The sequence below is a fragment of the Rutidosis leptorrhynchoides genome, chromosome 1 (assembly GCF_046630445.1).
Source record: "Rutidosis leptorrhynchoides isolate AG116_Rl617_1_P2 chromosome 1, CSIRO_AGI_Rlap_v1, whole genome shotgun sequence".
Taxonomy (NCBI): domain Eukaryota; kingdom Viridiplantae; phylum Streptophyta; class Magnoliopsida; order Asterales; family Asteraceae; genus Rutidosis; species Rutidosis leptorrhynchoides.
In genome coordinates this window covers 146,519,402-146,541,524 of record NC_092333.1, presented here as the reverse complement: position 1 = coordinate 146,541,524, position 22,123 = coordinate 146,519,402, and the positions used below count along the sequence as shown (strand labels likewise).

The window sequence follows — 22,123 nt, the reverse complement described above, 5'->3', positions numbered from 1 at the left end:
ACAAAAATGACAAATAAACACCGATTTCAAGTATTAATATCATAAAGAGTTTAGATGGGGAAGATATCAGGGTATAAAACTTGACTTTTTAGCTCGATATTAACGACCTAGAAAATCCTCCGAGTCATATCAGGAATTTGTATTAGATGCATACTAATAAAAAATATTGGTGCTTGGAATTCACTAGTCGTGCAACAACTTTATAAAAATAATGGGTCAAAAGTGTATAAAGGTTCGCTAGACTAAATTGGGGTAGAATGAAGTCAGTTTAGGTAAAATGGGTTAATGGGGTAAACACGGGTCTAGTTGGGCAAAATAGGTCAAGTGGTATCACGGGTCCAGTTGGGTACGTAAAACAGGTCAACTGGAGTAAAACGAGGCAAGTATGTAAAAAAGGGATGGAACGTAGGAGTCAAGTATTTATATATGTTACTTAGTGAGACTCATAATTAAATATTTTATAACTCTGTAGTAAGCAATGTTAAACATACTTCATAATTCGTCGAGTATAAGAAAAGATGAGATAATGAAAACTGTTTTGGCATCACTTTATAGCCACAATCGGTGGTGTTGGAGAAATTTACATATGACGGCTACTTCAAGTATGACAATATCATCAGAACCAGAAACATCCACTTCAAGAGTACCTGTAAATGAAGCGGAAGAAAGTCACATCTAACGAGCGGTAGATAGTCGCTTAATTTCGCGGATGGATAGAATTCGAGCTGCCAACCCGATTATTTTCATTCCACCCTTTGATGAAAATGATGACCTATAAGAGGTTAGTGAGGAAGAATTTGAGTATGTTTGAACAAAATATTTTGTCTGTTCTTTTATTATAACGTTGGTTATCGAAAAATCCAAATTCCGTTGAAAGTTTTTTTTTTTTTTAACGGCGATTTTTTGGCATCAGTAGATTATTTATTTCAACGACCCTCATCATTTGTACGTAACACACACGTTCGGGCGGAAACCCGAACCCGATCAACGGTACCCGGGAACACATCCATTCAGGCAGTTTTTCTGGGTAGAGATCCGTGAACGAATCCGGTAAAACCTCCCGATAGGGTCAATATATACCACCATTATTGATGTTCAATTGATTTAAAAAAAATCATGTCATCCCTAAGGATCGAACCCATGACCTCTCCCTATCCCATGACACTAAGTACATGGAGGAAACCGTTGGGCTATGCCCGCAAGTTCAAATTCCGTTGAAAGTTTGTAAGGGTTTTTTTGTTAATGAGTTAATATTTTAATGTTATTTTTAATGTTTGTAGTATTTGTTAAAATCTAGAATAAGTCGCTTAGGTCTGTCGTGCCATTTTTGCTAGAAACAAACATTTTTAGAACCTACTGGTAAAATTTCAAAGGTAGTATCCTGTAACATCGGCCATTTTTTTAAACACATCGGAAGACTAAAATATTTAAACCACAACATCAATTACATTATTACATAAATCCACGTAATTAAATTTCGGACTTCACAACGATGTTACGTTATAACAAAACGCATGTCACAAAAGTTCGCATCAGAGTTAGCACGTCAAACATGTCTTCAGCACCCAGTCCTAACAGCGGTACCTAAACCTCCAAAGGTGGAATGTGGGGGATTAGCACTCGACTAAGTCAAATGGAATCCATCTAACAGACTAAGCTTAAGCACCAAACATGAAGCCAACACCACAATCATGCCAACAACCAACTAGCGTACAAGTAAAGATAATACGAGGATCGACGGCTTGTACGAGCACACGACCCTTGCTGATTATATATGCTAGTGTCTACCGATTGTCCTTCCTGCTAAATCGGCACACAGGCAATAGAACACGGACTAAATCTCCACAGGCCCGGTTAACCTCACACGAACTCCGACCTCCACAGGCCCGGTTACAAGTTCTCGGCCTCCGAAGGCCTGGCTGGTGTAATGACCCGGAATTTTCCGACCAAATTATACTTATGAGATTAATATTTACATAAATTAAACCATACCAACATGATAAGCAATCCAAATTGTTGAGACTTGTGTTTTTGAAAAGAGTTTTACACAACGTTTGACCGTCCAATATGACCGATGATATCACGAACTATATAACATACGATAATTATACGTTTGTGTATATATATGTATTTATATATATTTAACATGATTTAAGGATGGTTTAACATATCATTGTGTACTAATGACAATGAGTTATAAGTATATTTTGAAACTACTAACTTAAGTTTTCAAAACGATAACTATACGTAACATTCTTTGATATATATACTTATAATCTATAATGCTTATACATGTATCGTATATATAATGTATTTAATCACTTTTTAAGGACTTAAATACATAAAACAATATAAGTATATTCACAAAAGATAGCTATATTTGAATTCTCGTTCCGTTTCCTCAAGATTTTTATACGTATATCTAGGGTATATGTACCCGTATCATACCCAGCTTCTATACGTATTTACTATTGGTATATACACATCAAATCAACATCCTAATCAACATTATTACTGCCCTAGATATGAGGTAACTAGGATTTGTCAAGTAGTATGAATTATTAGTAAGAAAACAAAATTAGGAATCCTTTTCTTTCTTTATAAACTAAAAACGTTTTTATAAATGAACACCATTTCTTCACTCCATTTTCTCATATCTACACCCTCATTTATCTCTCAAAATACTCCTAACTTCATACTTGATCATCTCCAAGCATTTTCCCCATCATTTAGCTTCAATTACAAGCCTTAAACACCATAAGAAAACTCTTTCAAGAACATATCAAAATAACCACCCATTTGAAGAAGTTTACTTCCAACCTTTTGATCTAACTCCACCACTCTTTGATTCCAAGATTATTTCTTATCTTTTGCAGTAACTTTGTCCAAGTAACTTGAGATAGTAACCTTGTTCATAATCTTATTCAATTCATATTCATATAGCTATCTTATTTTGTGGTATAAAATTTTAACAACAAGAACATGGTTTGAATGATTTCAAACTTGTTCGCAAACTAAATAGATCCTTCTAACTTGACTTTTAAAACACTTCAAGACCTGTAATATATCATTATGATATGCTAACCTAACAAAATATAACTTGATTTTACAAAGAACATCTTAAAAACTGAATCTACGTCGTCAGAGTGCAACCGGGGGCTGTTTTGGGTTGAATAATTAAAAACCATCTTGAACTTTGAATTGGAAGTTCATGTTCTGGAAAAATGATATTTCTTATGAATATGTTAACACATAAAAATTTCATGGTTTAACTCAAAGTGTAAGTATTTTTAGAAAAATGATCATTAAATGTTGTTTTTATGATGGAAAATGATCACTTTCATAAGTTTCACCAAAGTTTGACCTATAACCTATGATTTCGATTACAAACTAAGGTATTTTTAGTTCGTATTATTAAAATTTGACTCGATCTAAGGAAGTGGCAAGTTGAACCAACAAAAACGGAGTTGTAATGAAGAAACTACGACTAAAACAAGATTGGGTATCCGAAGCTAGTTTAGCTATGAAAATATTTGGAGAAAAAGTAAATTAATCATATCTTTTCTAATTAATATGATATTTTATAAATAATTACTTATGATTTGATTTTATATATTTCAGGACCACCCGTAAACAACACGAGAAGATTAATCATAAGACCTCATGATTGTACGCAACACGTCATTTGACAACACGGTACTTTATGTACGCAACACGTCATTTGACAACATGGTACCATGGGTTGAGATTAATTCTGATCAATACGAATACGATGGGGTCTTTATTTATTTTATTTAAGCAACTAATTGTGGACCACTAATATCGGACTGCTAACTACGGACTAAGAAAATATTAAAAGTATTAAAAGTATATATATATATATGTAACGATTACTTAAAAAGAAAATATGTTGATATATTATATATATGGTTAGGTTCGTGATATCTTTCGGAGACCAAGTCGAATTAAATACCTTCAAGGCAAAAGTGAGTTTCATTTGCTCCCTTTTTAATTGCTTTTGCAATATATATTTTTGGGCTGAGAATACATGCGCTGCTTTTATAAATGTTTACAAAATAGACACAAGTACTTAAAAATATATTCTACGTTGAGTTGTACCACTGGCATAATTCCCTGTAGCTTGGTAACTATTATTTACATGGGTATTGTAAACGCGAATCCTGTTGATAGATCTATCGGGCCTGACAACCCCAACCGGACTGGACGACCAGTATTCAACGGTTGCACAGTACTTCGTTTTGGTGACTACACTTGGTACGGTGTAGTGAGATTTCATAATAAAGGGAATATGCGACGTTGATTAAATGTTAAGTATGGTTACCAAGTGCTCAACCACTTAGAATGCTTTACATACACTTGCGAGTGTATTATATTTATGATTATGAAATCTTGTGGTCTATTAACATATTGAAATAATTGTTATGATAAAACTATTAACTCACCAACCTTTTGGTTGACACTTTAAAGCATGTTTATTCTCATGTACGAATTAAGTCTTCCGCTGTGCATTTGCTCAATATAAGGACATTACTTAGAGCCGATCATCGCAATGGGACCAAATGTTGATGACTTCGTCCAGGTGGATTAGGACGGGTCCTTTCAGTTGGTATCAGAGCGGTGGTCGTAGCTAACCAAGTCTTACATTAGTGTGTCTAACTAGTAGTTGCTAGGATGTATTAATGAGTCTGGACTTCGACCGTGTCTACATGTCAAAAGTTTTGCTTATCATTTCTAGTCGGAAATCATCTACTTATCATCCTTAGGAAATTACCTGCTTATCATTCATAAGTCTAGACACGTTTTATTGCATTTACTGCATTGATAGTGTATAGACGAATTCTTATCTTAGCATATCTGTTATTGAGAACTTTGACTGATATCTTTTCAAAGATTCTCCGTAATTTACGGGATTTTGGTATTATATATACATATGTAAATTATGTATTGAAGAGTACCAAATCTAACTCCTATAATCTATTCCATACCAAAAATTCATTTTCCCCATTATACAAGATGGATTCTGCATCTAGTTCGAATTCTTCAGATTCCGACAGTTATGCCGATATGGATTTCCATTCGGGCTCCGAAAGCAGCGTCACCGGAATGGATCAACCAATTTCCCATCATCTATTCTGGATGAATTGGGGATGGGTTCGTAATATACTAAATCACTGGAGACAAGAAGAAGGTGATCCATTCCATCCACCAAATTGCCCTCTTGGTGATGAACCTGAAGCACTTACCGGCGAACCTATTCGAAACACCATTTTCTCTCTCATTTCTAGAGTATCTCGTCACGATTATATACTATCCCATATTACAAATCTTGTTCATTCACTCGCTCCAACCGCCAATCATCCCGGTGTACTAGCAGAAGTTAACGAACTTCGCGCTCTCGTGACGGCTTTTGGAGAACATGGTGCGAAGGTTGCAAACACCAGCAGCAGCACCAGCAGCATAATCAGCACCACCATCAATAACATCAACAATTCCATCATCACCACTAACAAACAACATCCGCATCACACGTCTCGACATCATAATCTGTCCCACAAACATCAACATCATACGTACCATAGATATCAAGGAGTACCAACAATAATGAACGATGAAGTATTGATCCATAACTTCATTGATATTCTGCGAAGAATATGTGGTTTCAAAAAGTTTTAGAGATTTCTTATTCTAGCTCAAACCGAAAAGCAAATGAGATTAATATCATATTAACTCATTAAATTCATGATTTCATCTGAAGAAAATATATATGTATATATGTTTTCATAAAGATTGTAATTAAAAGTTCTTTTGTACAAAATATTAATGGTGAAATTTTTTTTAACGGGTAGGTAATACCCGAGGAATAATTAGATTTCATCTTAATAAGTTACATTGTACATTCGTCGAAGCTGATTCAATAGTCATTTACTATCCTACTTACAACCACCGATATATGTATCCGTTCACCGCAGAATAACCATTTTCATTCAATTTCATATTTGGATTTTGACTTCCCAGAATCCAACAAGTGGCATATGAAGAAAACATATGACAAAATAAAATCTGTTAGAAACAAACAAATTAACTATGAAAAATTTTGTTAAGAATCCACGCTAACTGTTCCAGCTAACTGTTCCTAGCTAACTGATTACATTTTATTTATCGCAGTTTATTTATCGCAATTTAATTATCGTACTTTTATTTATCGTCGTTTAATTTCTGTAATTATTTTACGCACTTTAAATATCGGGACACGTATACAATGTTTTGACATATCATATCGACGCATCTATATATATTATTTGGAATCGCCATAGACACTCTATATGCAGTAATGATCGAGTTCTCTATACAGGGTTGAGGTTGATTCTACAATAATATATATAGTTTGAGTTGTGATCGAGTCTGAGACGTATACGGGTCACGACACGTATTAATTAATTCGTATATTATATATTAAACTATATATGAATTATTGGACTGTTACTGTGGACTATCGACTGTGGACTAATGACATTGGACAATTAAAATGAATTAAAATATTGATTATAACATCGGAAACTAAACATTTCTTCAAGATTGCCACTTGATTTCATCTTAAACCTCATTGTATCTCGACGATTACAATCAGCGTTCAAATCTATCATGATTCTTAAAAACAACTCAACCGAGAGGATAAACCAACCGCACTTCATCTACGGAAGAAAAGATTGATACATATAGTTATGCACCTGAAAAACCCTCGGAAACTGAGTAAACATTTGACATGTATCTGTTCTAGTTCCTTTGACATTGTTATTACCGAAGATCGTTTTGCAATCCCTTTCCAAAGTAGCTAATTTTGTCACAGCTCCAGCAAGTCAACTCCGACTTTTCATCCGAAACAACTTTATTATAACCTCAACATATATGCGTACTCTTTATTGTTACTGGGGAACCTTTTATATTCCACAATATTACCATCAGCGATTAATCATTCTAAAAACACAATTCTCCTGAAACTACCTCGGTTTGATAACCGATGACCCAGATCAGTTAACTTTGAAAATGCTGACGAAGCAGCATGTTGTAGATGATCTTAATGGCCAAAAGTTTGATGATAAAGAAAGGAGTGTTAGGAACACTCGATAGAAAATTTAGTACCGAAAAGCGGATTATGCGAAACTATGAAGAAAGCCGTGGACAAATCACAAAGAATAAGTTTTCCTTCAAAGAATCCAAATGATTCTGTGCCTGCTGAAATCGTTAGCAAACATCTTATTTCTCATTCTAAACCTTCACAGACAAATCTTCTTCATCATCCATTGATATTAGAAATTTTAAGATATTCTCGTATGTTCTATTATAAATATCCTTCATATTTCTGGCGATATTTTCACAACTATTATTATCTGAGATCATTTATCTCTCCGTAATATCTGCAACATAAAAGAAACTGTGTTAGTTTCTAAATTCTGAAACCTTCGAGTTTAAAATATGAATGTTTTGAAGTAGTGTTGGGAACTGAAGCATGGATTAGTATAATATAATGACACTTGATCAACGTCATTATATTACAGTAAGTCATGCTGAGTTTCTAATAAAGCATGATGATTCACAGTACCGTCATCATGTACCATTTACACGACTCTTACATTCTATCTAATCTCTAAACATATCAAGAGAATATTTTTCTGGATGACTCGGTCATCTCCAGGGTATTCTGGTAATTTAACAAATCAAAATCGTTCTATTACCATTTTCTTCTTAGAGCATTAGCTATGTTCATTCTGAATTTCATATCTACGAATTCCGGACCATTACTCGCTTGACTCGAAGTCGGGAAGAGAAAACGAAAGCATGAAGCTCCGAAAAATAAGGAAGAATATAAACTCCGATAATAACCCCGAAATTACAAACCGTGTATATCGATGCAGATAGCAATATAGAGACACGGGAGAATTAGAAACACTATAAACACAAGAGTATAGTAGAAGTAAATAGATTCTTCTGGTGGTAGATGAAAAAGAAGAATGACAGATATAAAAGTTAGGAGTATATCAAGAATCAGGACTGGATGGAGCATATTGATGAATGCTTTAAAGTAAGAATCAAGGGAGAAAGAATAGAAGGTGTGAGTCGTGGAAAATAAGGAAACGAAGGGGTGAATTTATAGTGAAATATCCGACAGAGCAATCGAAACAGATTATTGCATATAATCAAAGAAGATCCTGATTTCCTTAATCACCAAAGAACCAAATCTTATTACGTAAGATTCTCTTTAAATCCCTTAAATCCCGGAAATCAATCATAACTACGTCATCGGTTAAGACGAATATATTTTACTAATCTCACTCTTTTACGATAGTCTCATTTATATTCTTCACATAATCGAATCGTTTTATCTACATTACTCAATGATGATAAAACTCCATTATCACCTAATATTTGTCATGAAAACCTTCTTATTGTTATCCATAACAACCTCTATCAAATTTCGGGGACGAAATTTCTTTAACGGGTAGGTACTGTAATGACCCGGAATTTTCCGACCAAATTATACTTATGAGATTAATATTTACATAAATTAAACCATACCAACATGATAAGCAATCCAAATTGTTGAGACTTGTGTTTTTGAAAAGAGTTTTACACAACGTTTGACCGTCCAATATGACCGATGATATCACGAACTATATAACATACGATAATTATACGTTTGTGTATATATATGTATTTATATATATTTAACATGATTTAAGGATGGTTTAACATATCATTGTGTACTAATGACAATGAGTTATAAGTATATTTTGAAACTACTAACTTAAGTTTTCAAAACGATAACTATACGTAACATTCTTTGATATATATACTTATAATCTATAATGCTTATACATGTATCGTATATATAATGTATTTAATCACTTTTTAAGGACTTAAATACATAAAACAATATAAGTATATTCACAAAAGATAGCTATATTTGAATTCTCATTCCGTTTCCTCAAGATTTTTATACGTATATCTAGGGTATATGTACCCGTATCATACCCAGCTTCTATACGTATTTACTATTGGTATATACACATCAAATCAACATCCTAATCAACATTATTACTGCCCTAGATATGAGGTAACTAGGATTTGTCAAGTAGTATGAATTATTAGTAAGAAAACAAAATTAGGAATCCTTTTCTTTCTTTATAAACTAAAAACGTTTTTATAAATGAACACCATTTCTTCACTCCATTTTCTCATATCTACACCCTCATTTATCTCTCAAAATACTCCTAACTTCATACTTGATCATCTCCAAGCATTTTCCCCATCATTTAGCTTCAATTACAAGCCTTAAACACCATAAGAAAACTCTTTCAAGAACATATCAAAATAACCACCCATTTGAAGAAGTTTACTTCCAACCTTTTGATCTAACTCCACCACTCTTTGATTCCAAGATTATTTCTTATCTTTTGCAGTAACTTTGTCCAAGTAACTTGAGATAGTAACCTTGTTCATAATCTTATTCAATTCATATTCATATAGCTATCTTATTTTGTGGTATAAAATTTTAACAACAAGAACATGGTTTGAATGATTTCAAACTTGTTCGCAAACTAAATAGATCCTTCTAACTTGACTTTTAAAACACTTCAAGACCTGTAATATATCATTATGATATGCTAACCTAACAAAATATAACTTGATTTTACAAAGAACATCTTAAAAACTGAATCTACGTCGTCAGAGTGCAACCGGGGGCTGTTTTGGGTTGAATAATTAAAAACCATCTTGAACTATGAATTGGAAGTTCATGTTCTGGAAAAATTATATTTCTTATGAATATGTTAACACATAAAAATTTCATGGTTTAACTCAAAGTGTAAGTATTTTTAGAAAAATGATCATTAAATGTTGTTTTTATGATGGAAAATGATCACTTTCATAAGTTTCACCAAAGTTTGACCTATAACCTATGATTTCGATTACAAACTAAGGTATTTTTAGTTCGTATTATTAAAATTTGACTCGATCTAAGGAAGTGGCAAGTTGAACCAACAAAAACGGAGTTGTAATGAAGAAACTACGACTAAAACAAGATTGGGTATCCGAAGCTAGTTTAGCTATGAAAATATTTGGAGAAAAAGTAAATTAATCATATCTTTTCTAATTAATATGATATTTTATATATAATTACTTATGATTTGATTTTATATATTTCAGGACCACCCGTAAACAACACGAGAAGATTAATCATAAGACCTCATGATTGTACGCAACACGTCATTTGACAACACGGTACTTTATGTACGCAACACGTCATTTGACAACATGGTACCATGGGTTGAGATTAATTCTGATCAATACGAATACGATGGGGTCTTTATTTATTTTATTTAAGCAACTAATTGTGGACCACTAATATCGGACTGCTAACTACGGACTAAGAAAATATTAAAAGTATTAAAAGTATATATATATATATATATATATATATATATATATATATATATATATATATATATATATATATATATATATATATATATATGTAACGATTACTTAAAAAGAAAATATGTTGATATATTATATATATGGTTAGGTTCGTGATATCTTTCGGAGACCAAGTCGAATTAAATACCTTAAAGGAAAAAGTGAGTTTCATTTGCTCCCTTTTTAATTGCTTTTGCAATATATATTTTTGGGCTGAGAATACATGCGCTGCTTTTATAAATGTTTACAAAATAGACACAAGTACTTAAAAATATATTCTACGTTGAGTTGTACCACTGGCATAATTCCCTGTAGCTTGGTAACTATTATTTACATGGGTATTGTAAACGCGAATCCTGTTGATAGATCAATCGGGCCTGACAACCCCAACCGGACTGGAAGACCAGTATTCAACGGTTGCACAGTACTTCGTTTTGGTGACTACACTTGGTACGGTGTAGTGAGATTTCATAATAAAGGGAATATGCGACGTTGATTAAATGTTAAGTATGGTTACCAAGTGCTCAACCACTTAGAATGCTTTACATACACTTGCGAGTGTATTATATTTATGATTATGAAATCTTGTGGTCTATTAACATATTGAAATGATTGTTATGATAAAACTATTAACTCACCAACCTTTTGGTTGACACTTTAAAGCATGTTTATTCTCAGGTACGAATTAAGTCTTCTGTTGTGCATTTGCTCAATATAAGGACATTACTTAGAGCCGATCATCGCAATGGGACCAAATGTTGATGACTTCGTCCAGGTGGATTAGGACGGGTCCTTTCAGTTGGTATCAGAGCGGTGGTCGTAGCTAAACAGGTCTTACATTAGTGTGTCTAACTAGTAGTTGCTAGGATGTATTAATGAGTCTGGACTTCGACCGTGTCTACATGTCAAAAGTTTTGCTTATCATTTCTAGTCGGAAATCATCTGCTTATCATCCTTAGGAAATTACCTGCTTATCATTCATAAGTCTAGACACGTTTTATTGCATTTACTGCATTGATAGTGTATAGACGAATTCTTATCTTAGCATATCTGTTATTGCGAACTTTGACTGATATCTTTTCAAAGATTCTCCGTAATTTACGGGATTTTGGTATTATATATACATATGTAAATTATGTATTGAAGAGTACCAAATCTAACTCCTATAATCTATTCCATACCAAAAATTCATTTTCCCCATTATACAAGATGGATTCTGCATCTAGTTCGAATTCTTCAGATTCCGACAGTTATGCCGATATGGATTTCCATTCGGGCTCCGAAAGCAGCGTCACCGGAATGGATCAACCAATTTCCCATCATCTATTCTGGATGAATTGGGGATGGGTTCGTAATATACTAAATCACTGGAGACAAGAAGAAGGTGATCCATTCCATCCACCAAATTGCCCTCTTGGTGATGAACCTGAAGCACTTACCGGCGAACCTATTCGAAACACCATTTTCTCTCTCATTTCTAGAGTATCTCGTCACGATTATATACTATCCCATATTACAAATCTTGTTCATTCGCTCGCTCCAACCGCCAATCATCCCGGTGTACTAGCAGAAGTTAACGAACTTCGCGCTCTCATGACGGCTTTTGGAGAACATGGTGCGAAGGTTGCAAACACCAGCAGCAGCACCAGCAGCATAATCAGCACCACCATCAATAACATCAACAATACCATCATCACCACTAACAAACAACATCCGCATCACACGTCTCGACATCATAATCTGTCCCACAAACTTCAACATCATACGCACCATAGATATCAAGGAGTACCAACAATAATGAACGATGAAGTATTGATCCATAACTTCATTGATATTCTGCGAAGAATATGTGGTTTCAAAAAGTTTTAGAGATTTCTTATTCTAGCTCAAACCGAAAAGCAAATGAGATTAATATCATATTAACTCATTAAATTCATGATTTCATCTGAAGAAAATATATATGTATATATGTTTTCATAAAGATTGTAATTAAAAGTTCTTTTGTACAAAATATTAATGGTGAAATTTTTTTTAACGGGTAGGTAATACCCGAGGAATAATTAGATTTCATCTTAATAAGTTACATTGTACATTCGTCGAAGCTGATTCAACAGTCATTTACTATCCTACTTACAACCACCGATATATGTATCCGTTCACCGCAGAATAACCATTTTCATTCAATTTCATATTTGGATTTTGACTTCCCAGAATCCAACAAGTGGCATATGAAGAAAACATATGACAAAATAAAATCTGTTAGAAACAAACAAATTAACTATGAAAAATTTTGTTAAGAATCCACGCTAACTGTTCCAGCTAACTGTTCCTAGCTAACTGATTACATTTTATTTATCGCAGTTTATTTATCGCAATTTAATTATCGCACTTTTATTTATCGTCGTTTAATTTCTGTAATTATTTTACGCACTTTAAATATCGAGACACGTATACAATGTTTTGACATATCATATCGACGCATCTATATATATTATTTGGAATCGCCATAGACACTCTATATGCAGTAATGATCGAGTTCTCTATACAGGGTTGAGGTTGATTCTACAATAATATATATAGTTTGAGTTGTGATCGAGTCTGAGACGTATACGGGTCACGACACGTATTAATTAATTCGTATATTATATATTAAACTATATATGAATTATTGGACTGTTACTGTGGACTATCGACTGTGGACTAATGACATTGGACAATTAAAATGAATTAAAATATTGATTATAACATCGGAAACTAAACATTTCTTCAAGATTGCCACTTGATTTCATCTTAAACCTCATTGTATCTCGACGATTACAATCAGCGTTCAAATCTATCATGATTCTTACAAATAACTCAACCGAGAGGATAAACCAACCGCACTTCATCTACGGAAGAAAAGATTGATACATATAGTTATGCACCTGAAAAACCCTCGGAAACTGAGTAAACATTTGACATGTATCTGTTCTAGTTCCTTTGACATTGTTATTACCGAAGATCGTTTTGCAATCCCTTTCCAAAGTAGCTAATTTTGTCACAGCTCCAGCAAGTCAACTCTGACTTTTCATCCGAAACAACTTTATTATAACCTCGACATATATGCGTACTCTTTATTGTTACTGGGGAACCTTTTATATTCCACAATATTACCATCAGCGATTAATCATTCTAAAAACACAATTCTCCTGAAACTACCTCGGTTTGATAACCGATGACCCAGATCAGTTAACTTTGAAAATGCTGACGAAGCAGCATGTTGTAGATGATCTTAATGGCCAAAAGTTTGATGATAAAGAAAGGAGTGTTAGGAACACTCGATAGAAAATTTAGTACCGAAAAGTGGATTATGCGAAACTATGAAGAAAGCCGTGGACAAATCACAAAGAATAAGTTTTCCTTCAAAGAATCCAAATGATTCTGTGCCTGCTGAAATCGTTAGCAAACATCTTATTTTTCATTCTAAACCTTCACAGACAAATCTTCTTCATCATCCATTGATATTAGAAATTTTAAGATATTCTCGTATGTTCTATTATAAATATCCTTCATATTTCTGGCGATATTTTCACAACTATTCTTATCTGAGATCATTTATCTCTCCGTAATATCTGCAACATAAAAGAAACTGTGTTAGTTTCTAAATTCTGAAACCTTCGAGTTTAAAATATGAATGTTTTGAAGTAGTGTTGGAAACTGAAGCATGGATTAGTATAATATAATGACACTTGATCAACGTCATTATATTACAGTAAGTCATGCTGAGTTTCTAATAAAGCATGATGATTCACAGTACCGTCATCATGTGCCATTTACACGACTCTTACATTCTATCTAATCTCTAAACATATCAAGAGAATATTTTTCTGGATGACTCGGTCATCTCCAGGGTATTCTGGTAATTTAACAAATCAAAATCGTTCTATTACCATTTTCTTCTTAGAGCATTAGCTATGTTCATTCTGAATTTCATATCTACGAATTCCGGACCATTACTCGCTTGACTCGAAGTCGGGAAGAGAAAACGAAAGCATGAAGCTCCGAAAAATAAGGAAGAATATAAACTCCGATAATAACCCCGAAATTACAAACCGTGTATATCGATAAGTAGTATGAATTATTAGTAAGAAAACAAAATTAGGAATCCTTTTCTTTCTTTATAAACTAAAAACGTTTTTATAAATGAACACCATTTCTTCACTCCATTTTCTCATATCTACACCCTCATTTATCTCTCAAAATACTCCTAAATTCATACTTGATCATCTCCAAGTATTTTCCCCATCATTTAGCTTCAATTACAAGCCTTAAACACCATAAGAAAACTCTTTCAAGAACATATCAAAATAACCACCCATTTGAAGAAGTTTACTTCCAACCTTTTGATCTAACCCCACCATTCTTTGATTCTAAGATTATTTCTTATCATTTGCAGTAACTTTATCCAAGTAACTTGAGGTAGTAACTTTGTTCATAATCTTATTCAATTCATATTCATATAGCTATCTTATTTTGTGGTATAAAATTTTAACAACAAGAACATGGTTTGAATGATTTCAAACTTGTTCGCAAACTAAATAGATCCTTCTAACTTGACTTTTAAAACACTTCAAGACCTGTAATATATCATAATGATATGCTAACCTAACAAAATATAACTTGGTTTTACAAAGAACATCTTAAAAACTGAATCTACGTCGTCAGAGTGCAACCGGGGGCTGTTTTAGGTTGAATAATTAAAAACCATCTTGAACTTTGAATTGGAAGTTCATGTTCTGGAAAAATGATATTTCTTATGAATATGTTAACACATAAAAATTTCATAGTTTAACTCAAAGTGTAAGTATTTTTAGAAAAATGATCATTAAATGTTGTTTTTATGATGGAAAATGATCACTTTCATAAGTTTCACCAAAGTTTGACCTATAACCTATGATTTCGATTACAAACTAATTTATTTTTAGTTCATATTATTAAAATTTGACTCGATCCAAGGAAGTGGCAAGTTGAACCAACAAAAACGGAGTTGTAATGAAGAAACTACGACTAAAACAAGATTGGGTATCCGAAGCTAGTTTAGCTACGAAAATATTTGGAGAAAAAGTAAATTAATCATATCTTTTCTAATTAATATGATATTTTATATATAATTACTTATGATTTGATTTTATATATTTCAGGACCATCCGTAAACAACACGAGAAGATTAATCATAAGACCTCATGATTGTACGCAACACGTCATTTGACAACACGGTACTTTATGTACGCAACACGTCATTTGACAACATGGTACCATGGGTTGAGATTAATTCTGATCAATACGAATACGATGGGGTCTTTATTTATTTTATTTAAGCAACTAATTGTGGACCACTAATATCGGACTGCTAACTACGGACTAAGAAAATATTAAAAGTATTAAAAGTATATATATATATATATATATATATATATATATATATATATATGTAACGATTACTTAAAAAGAAAATATGTTGATATATTATATATATGGTTAGGTTCGTGATATCTATCGGAGACCAAGTCGAATTAAATACCTTCAAGGCAAAAGTGAGTTTCATTTGCTCCCTTTTTAATTGCTTTTGCAATATATATTTTTGGGCTGAGAATACATGCGCTGCTTTTATAAATGTTTACAAAATAGACACAAGTACTTAAAAATATATTCTACGTTGAGTTGTACCACTGGCATAATTCCCTGTAGCTTGGTAACTATTATTTACATGGGTATTGTAAACGCGAATCCTGTTGATAGATCTATCGGGCCTGACAACCCCAACCGGACCGGACGACCAGTATTCAACGGTTGCACAGTACTTCGTTTTGGTGACTACACTTGGTACGGTGTAGTGAGATTTCATAATAAAGGGAATATGCGACGTTGATTAAATGTTAAGTATGGTTACCAAGTGCTCAACCACTTAGAATGCTTTACATACACTTGCGAGTGTATTATATTTATGATTATGAAATCTTGTGGTCTATTAACATATTGAAATGATTGTTATGATAAAACTATGAACTCACCAACCTTTTGGTTGACACTTTAAAGCATGTTTATTCTCAGGTACAAATTAAGTCTTCCGCTGTGTATTTGCTCAATATAAGGACATTACTTAGAGCCGATCATCGCAATGGGACCAAATGTTGATGACTTCGTCCAGGTGGATTAGGACGGGTCCTTTCAGCTGGTATCAAGCACAGTGCACACATATGATCACATAACATAAATAATCATGCATATCTAACTAGTATAGCAACATTATCAAAACATGGTAAAAACATCACACTAAAGCATGGTAATACAATAAACTACACTAGCATGACATGCTACTTAAACTCTACAAGGAGATATAGACTCACTCACCAATTACCAGCTACAGCTCAGTTATCTAACATTTGAGCTTACTCCTTGTTCTTATAGCCTGAGAACAATATAACAAAGTCCGTGTAGTGCTCTAATAAAAAATTAGACACACGGGCATCATAACGAATAGAAAACGGCACTCAACAAAAATTTCCCCATTACAACACCGTCGTTTAATTAATCGGTCAACGTCGGTTAATGAGTCAAAATCGTATTTGTTGATCAATGTCAATCAAAGTCAAAATTGGTCAACATTTCAACATGAATTTAGGCTAGAGTTTTTAACAAAAAAAAAAAAAAAAAAAAAAAAAAAAAAAACGATTATGGACAATTATGTTTAAGTTAATGTTTATGTTTATGCTTATGGTTTTCTACTTTTCTTCTATATTTATACATATAATTTTTAAATTAAATATTTAATATTTAATGTATAAAAAGTACAATTCGATAAATTCCTGAATTATTGATTACTCATTTCAAAGATCTAAACGATTACTACCCGAATAGCGAGTTTTTCAACTCTGGTGGTGATATACAATACTTTTTGCCCCCTAAAAACAAATAACAAATAACGATTCAATATTTTATAAGAGTATAATAAGACTCAAATTGTTTAAATAGATAAAAAGAGAAGTACTCCGTATTTTGTTATTTTTATTAAACTTAATAATCAAGGTGTTGTTTGCTTCAAAACTGAGCCTACTTATATATCAGGCCAACCTCATCTCACTTGATAAGCTATCTCTCATTTCCTCTCTTATACTATAGCTTTCTACTAAACGTAGCTAGTCGCCACAGACCATGGCCATAGAGCAAACTTCTTCACCCGCAACAACTTTTTTCACTCACCTTAAAGGTTCAACCATATCTTTTCTTACAAAAATTAAACATGTCATCATCGATTTCGCCATGAAAATCAAGAAAATCGGAGTAGATGATCCAAGAAGAGTTATGCACTCACTAAAAGTGGCATTTGCCATCACATTGGTGTCCATGGTTTACTATCTACAACCCTTCTATAACGGAATGGGTGATGCTGGAATGTGGGCCATTTTGACCGTCGTTGTGGTTTTTGAGTACACCGTTGGTGAGCAACATAATCTTATACCTTAACTTTAACAAGATTATCAATTATAGAATATTCTTTTGTTAGTATTCATATGGGTGTGATTATATTTTTCACCACTATTTCATTTATAAATTTATCGATAATAATGTGTCTTTGTACTCTAACCCCCCCTTTTATCTAAAATATAAAGGGGTTATGAATAGTATTTTTGTATATGGTTTATTTCATGAGGTACATTAATGGAAAATCTATCAAAAATATATAAATTTCATATTAATAGTCATGTTTTAACTTTGAAGGTTTTTTTTTTTTTTTTTTTTTTTTTCTTTCTCTTTAACATTAAATTTCGATATATATTTTTTTAAATATTATTTGATAAAAGTTATATTAATGGATTGATATTAGAATATTTTTTTACTTTATAACGTTCGTCAAACATTATATAACACAAAAATAATAATTTAAAGTTAAAATTGAAAACAAAAAATATCTAAAGTTAAAACATGATTATTAATATGTGACGAATATAGTTTATATGATTGATATAAATACAAGGTTACAAAAAGGAAAATAATGACATGTCCATTTTGGGTTATAATTATTCCCCCATGACATACAAATCCATTCTCTTTCAATTCAACTTTCAAGTAATGTTCCCATTAATAATTTAAAAAGTCCAAAACTTTGAATTAAATAGTACATGCTATTAATCATGGTTCGTCAATAGGTGCAACTTTAAGTAAAGGCATGAACAGAGGGTTTGCTACTCTACTTGCTGGTGCATTAGGCATTGGTGCTGAATCGTTTGCTAGCTTATTCGGGATCGCTGTTAAACCAATTGTTCTAGGTTCCTTTGTCTTCTTCTTAGGTAATTAATCAAAACTTGCGATTTCATGTAATTAATTTATCTATGTCTTAACTTAATTTGTAATCGGTTAATGTTGATATTTATAATGATTTTTTATAAATTTTGTAGTTTCTATTGCCACCTTTTCAAGATTCATTCCCAGCATTAAGCGAAGATACGATTATGGTGTTCTGATCTTTATTTTGACATTTAGCCTAGTATGTGTATCGGGTTATCGAGTCGAAAAACTCATACACTTGGCTCATCAACGAGCATCGACAATTATTTTCGGAGGTGCAACATGTATTATCATTTCCATGTGTGTTTGCCCTGTATGGGCTGGTGAAGATCTTCATAAACTCATTGTTACTAATTTGGAAAAGCTTGCAATCTTCCTTGAAGGTTATTAACTAAATTTAATTTAACTTTTGAATATTATTAATATAAAAAATTCTATTGTGGTTTCATAATATCATGTAACGGAACTAATTAGTCTTTGTTTTTTTCTAGGATTTGGGAGTGAATACTACAAAATTTCTCAAAGTAGTGACAAATCATTTCTTGAGTCCTATAAAAGTGTCTTAAATTCTAAAGCCACTGAAGAATCACTGGTTAGAACACTATATATACCCTTTTCAATATTTTAATTACTACTACATATTATCGTTATCAATTAAAATTATGTATATACACACTTTTGTTAAGTTATTAAAACTGTATTCTTGAAACAGGCAAATTTTGCATGGTGGGAAATAGGGCATGGAAAATTCAGATTTCGTCATCCATGGAAGCAATACTTGAAAATCGGCGTTTACGCACAACAATGTGCATACCATATCGAAGCTCTCAATGGATATCTCGATACGAAAGTTGATGTACGAAAAATAATATATCATATATCGAATACTATATGTAGATCCTACTATTTACCTGGATGATCATGAACTAATAATTGGTTTTTTTTTTTTTTTTTTCCCAATAACAGGCACCCTCAGAGTTTCAAAAATTAGTTCAAGAACCATGCATGAAAATGAGTTCAGAAGTAGGAAAAGCTCTAAAGGAACTAGCGTTATCAATGAAGCTAATGATTTATCCATCTAATTCAACAATTCATATTGAAAATTGCAAAAAGGCAATAGACGAACTTAATTCCACGTTACGATCTCCAATGGCAGCAAAATGGGACATCCTAGAAACCATACCAGTTATTGCAGCTGTTTCTATACTAATTGACATCATCAAATGTGTTGAAACGATATCTGAGGCTATTGAAGAGCTTTCAAAAAAAGCACATTTTAAGAAAATGAAAAACATAGCAATAGAAAAGGATGAAAAATCGAGTTTTCGTCTTCATCGGGGTGGAGCTATAAAACCAATTGATGTTGATGATGGTGATGAAAACAAAGAAGGAATTGCAGTTACTACAAACTCATCAGATGATCTTGGTATTATAGTACAAGATCACTTGGAGCATCATACAAGTAAAAGAGAGATTAATTAATTAATTTTATGGTATTAAATTATATATGTGTATGCATTCATGAATGATGTGAAAGATCATGTATATGTGCATATATATTATGTAATAACAATCTTGATCATCGTATAAGAGGTAGTTTGGATGCATGTTTAGTTTTAGGAGATGACTCCCGACACTTTTCATGTCATGTTGGGAGGATGATCGATAATAACCGTACTAATTTGTTAACACGAGTGTTCTTTCGGAATAAATTAAGTTGTCTAATTTAATTAATGATATATCTTCTCTTTAAGCACATGCATATGTGTGGAGGGAGTGATCAAGAGAGAAATATAATTTACAAAATTATGCATATTTTATTACAGCTTTTGAGACATCATTCTCCCTTTATCTATAAAAGTGACATTTTTCCTTGCTAAAAAAGAAAAAATTAAGCAAATGCTACTAATCGTGTAAAAAAGTATTGATCGAAACATGTATTGTCTCTGTCCCACACAAATTGTCTTAAGTTCAAGTTGAGATATATTGTTAGAATTTCTATTATGTCCTTCATTTAATTTGTTATGAATTAATTAGTTTTCTTAACAAAATAAGTTAGAGAAGAAATTATGAATAATGTTTTGCTAACTTCTATATATATAAATGGTAGAATATATTCGAATTTTGGTGACCTTTTAATTTTATTTTAACTAAGGAACATGTAATTTAGGTCATATATAAATAATAATGTGGACTCATTTTATGAGAGGAATGCGTATTAAATATAAGACTTAAATATTTAAAAGTTAAAGGATGCCAAAGAGATAAAGAAATCCAAAATTTAAAGGCCTAATCGCCTGATGAGTTACTCCAGCCATCGGCTGGCCAAGGTCAACTCCAGTTCAAACAATGGTCAACACCGAGCAAAAATCCGCAAGAATTATCTCCGGCCCCCGGCCAAGAACTTTCATCCGGTGGCTGAACATTTGGAAAGTGGCCGGAGTTTCAATGCTTTTATGAAGATCTCGAATTTCTTGCATCCAGTCGTCGACCCACAAGTTACAGCCATCAGTGCCACGACCCTGCTTTAAAATGGTCAAATCTCATCGGGCATTGTCATTAGCCGGTCGTCCATGCTTCGCCGTCGGCCAACCTTGGAAACAATCAGCCGCCGACTGGACTCCGATTCCATTTTTAGAAAGCACATGTTATCACTTTACACTTCAATGCTATAATTTTTCTATTCCAGTTCGTATTTTCGTTTCTTTATTATGAAAATTAGTTTCAATTTTGAGTATTTTTGTATTTCAATTACATTTGGAGTTATATTGAAAGTTATTTTGATTAATCTTCAAGTTATAATATCTTCATTTTCTCCCTACTTTGATGGTATAACTTACTTTTTTCTCATTTATTCATCATCTATATTTATGCATTATAATTGTTCGAATATTTTTTCTGTTAACATGTTAGCCTAAAATATTTTTGGGTATTCGTTTGGTTAATAAGGGACTAAAAATTGCTTTCGGATTAATTTTTTGTTCAAGTCTAGTTGGCGGCTGGGTTACCCTATCCGGCAGCTAAAATCCTAAAAACCAGAAGTACGAATATTGTTTATGGTTTTTAAGATAATTCGGTCTGTTTTAACACGTTAGCCAGTGACTGTGAATGGCCAGCCAACGGCTGATTTAAGAACATAATGGTTAAATAAACAGTTTAGACAAAGCATTGCAAGTCGAAGGATTTAGTATCCTTTAACACAGCCAACGGCTGAGTGACTTAGCCGGCGGCTGGGCAGGAACTGAATGCTAAAATTTGATTTTCGAATGCTTTCTGTTTAATATGCTTTCTTACGTAATTAAAT

At 32.7% G+C, this 22,123-nt stretch overlaps 1 protein-coding gene across 1 annotated transcript; it reads left to right on the top strand.

Annotated features, from left to right (window-relative positions):
* Window positions 1–17,685: 17,685 nt before the first annotated feature.
* On the top strand, window positions 17,686–20,301 carry LOC139889935 (aluminum-activated malate transporter 8). Its single transcript, XM_071872851.1, has 6 exons — window positions 17,686–17,971; window positions 18,681–18,821; window positions 18,930–19,202; window positions 19,311–19,411; window positions 19,532–19,675; window positions 19,786–20,301. The coding sequence occupies exons 1-6, from the start codon at window positions 17,686–17,688 to the stop codon at window positions 20,299–20,301; spliced, it is 1,461 nt and encodes a 486-aa protein (XP_071728952.1).
* Window positions 20,302–22,123: the final 1,822 nt, after the last annotated feature.

Bases quoted from the DNA above. Each gene is read 5' to 3' on its own strand.
- LOC139889935 (XM_071872851.1), top strand. From the start codon at position 17,686: ATGGCCATAGAGCAAACTTCTTCACCCGCAACAACTTTTTTCACTCAC. The intron at 17,972-18,680 runs GTGAGCAACATA...GTTCGTCAATAG, and splicing joins GGTTTTTGAGTACACCGTTG to GTGCAACTTTAAGTAAAGGC. The intron at 19,203-19,310 runs GTTATTAACTAA...GTTTTTTTCTAG, and splicing joins GCTTGCAATCTTCCTTGAAG to GATTTGGGAGTGAATACTAC.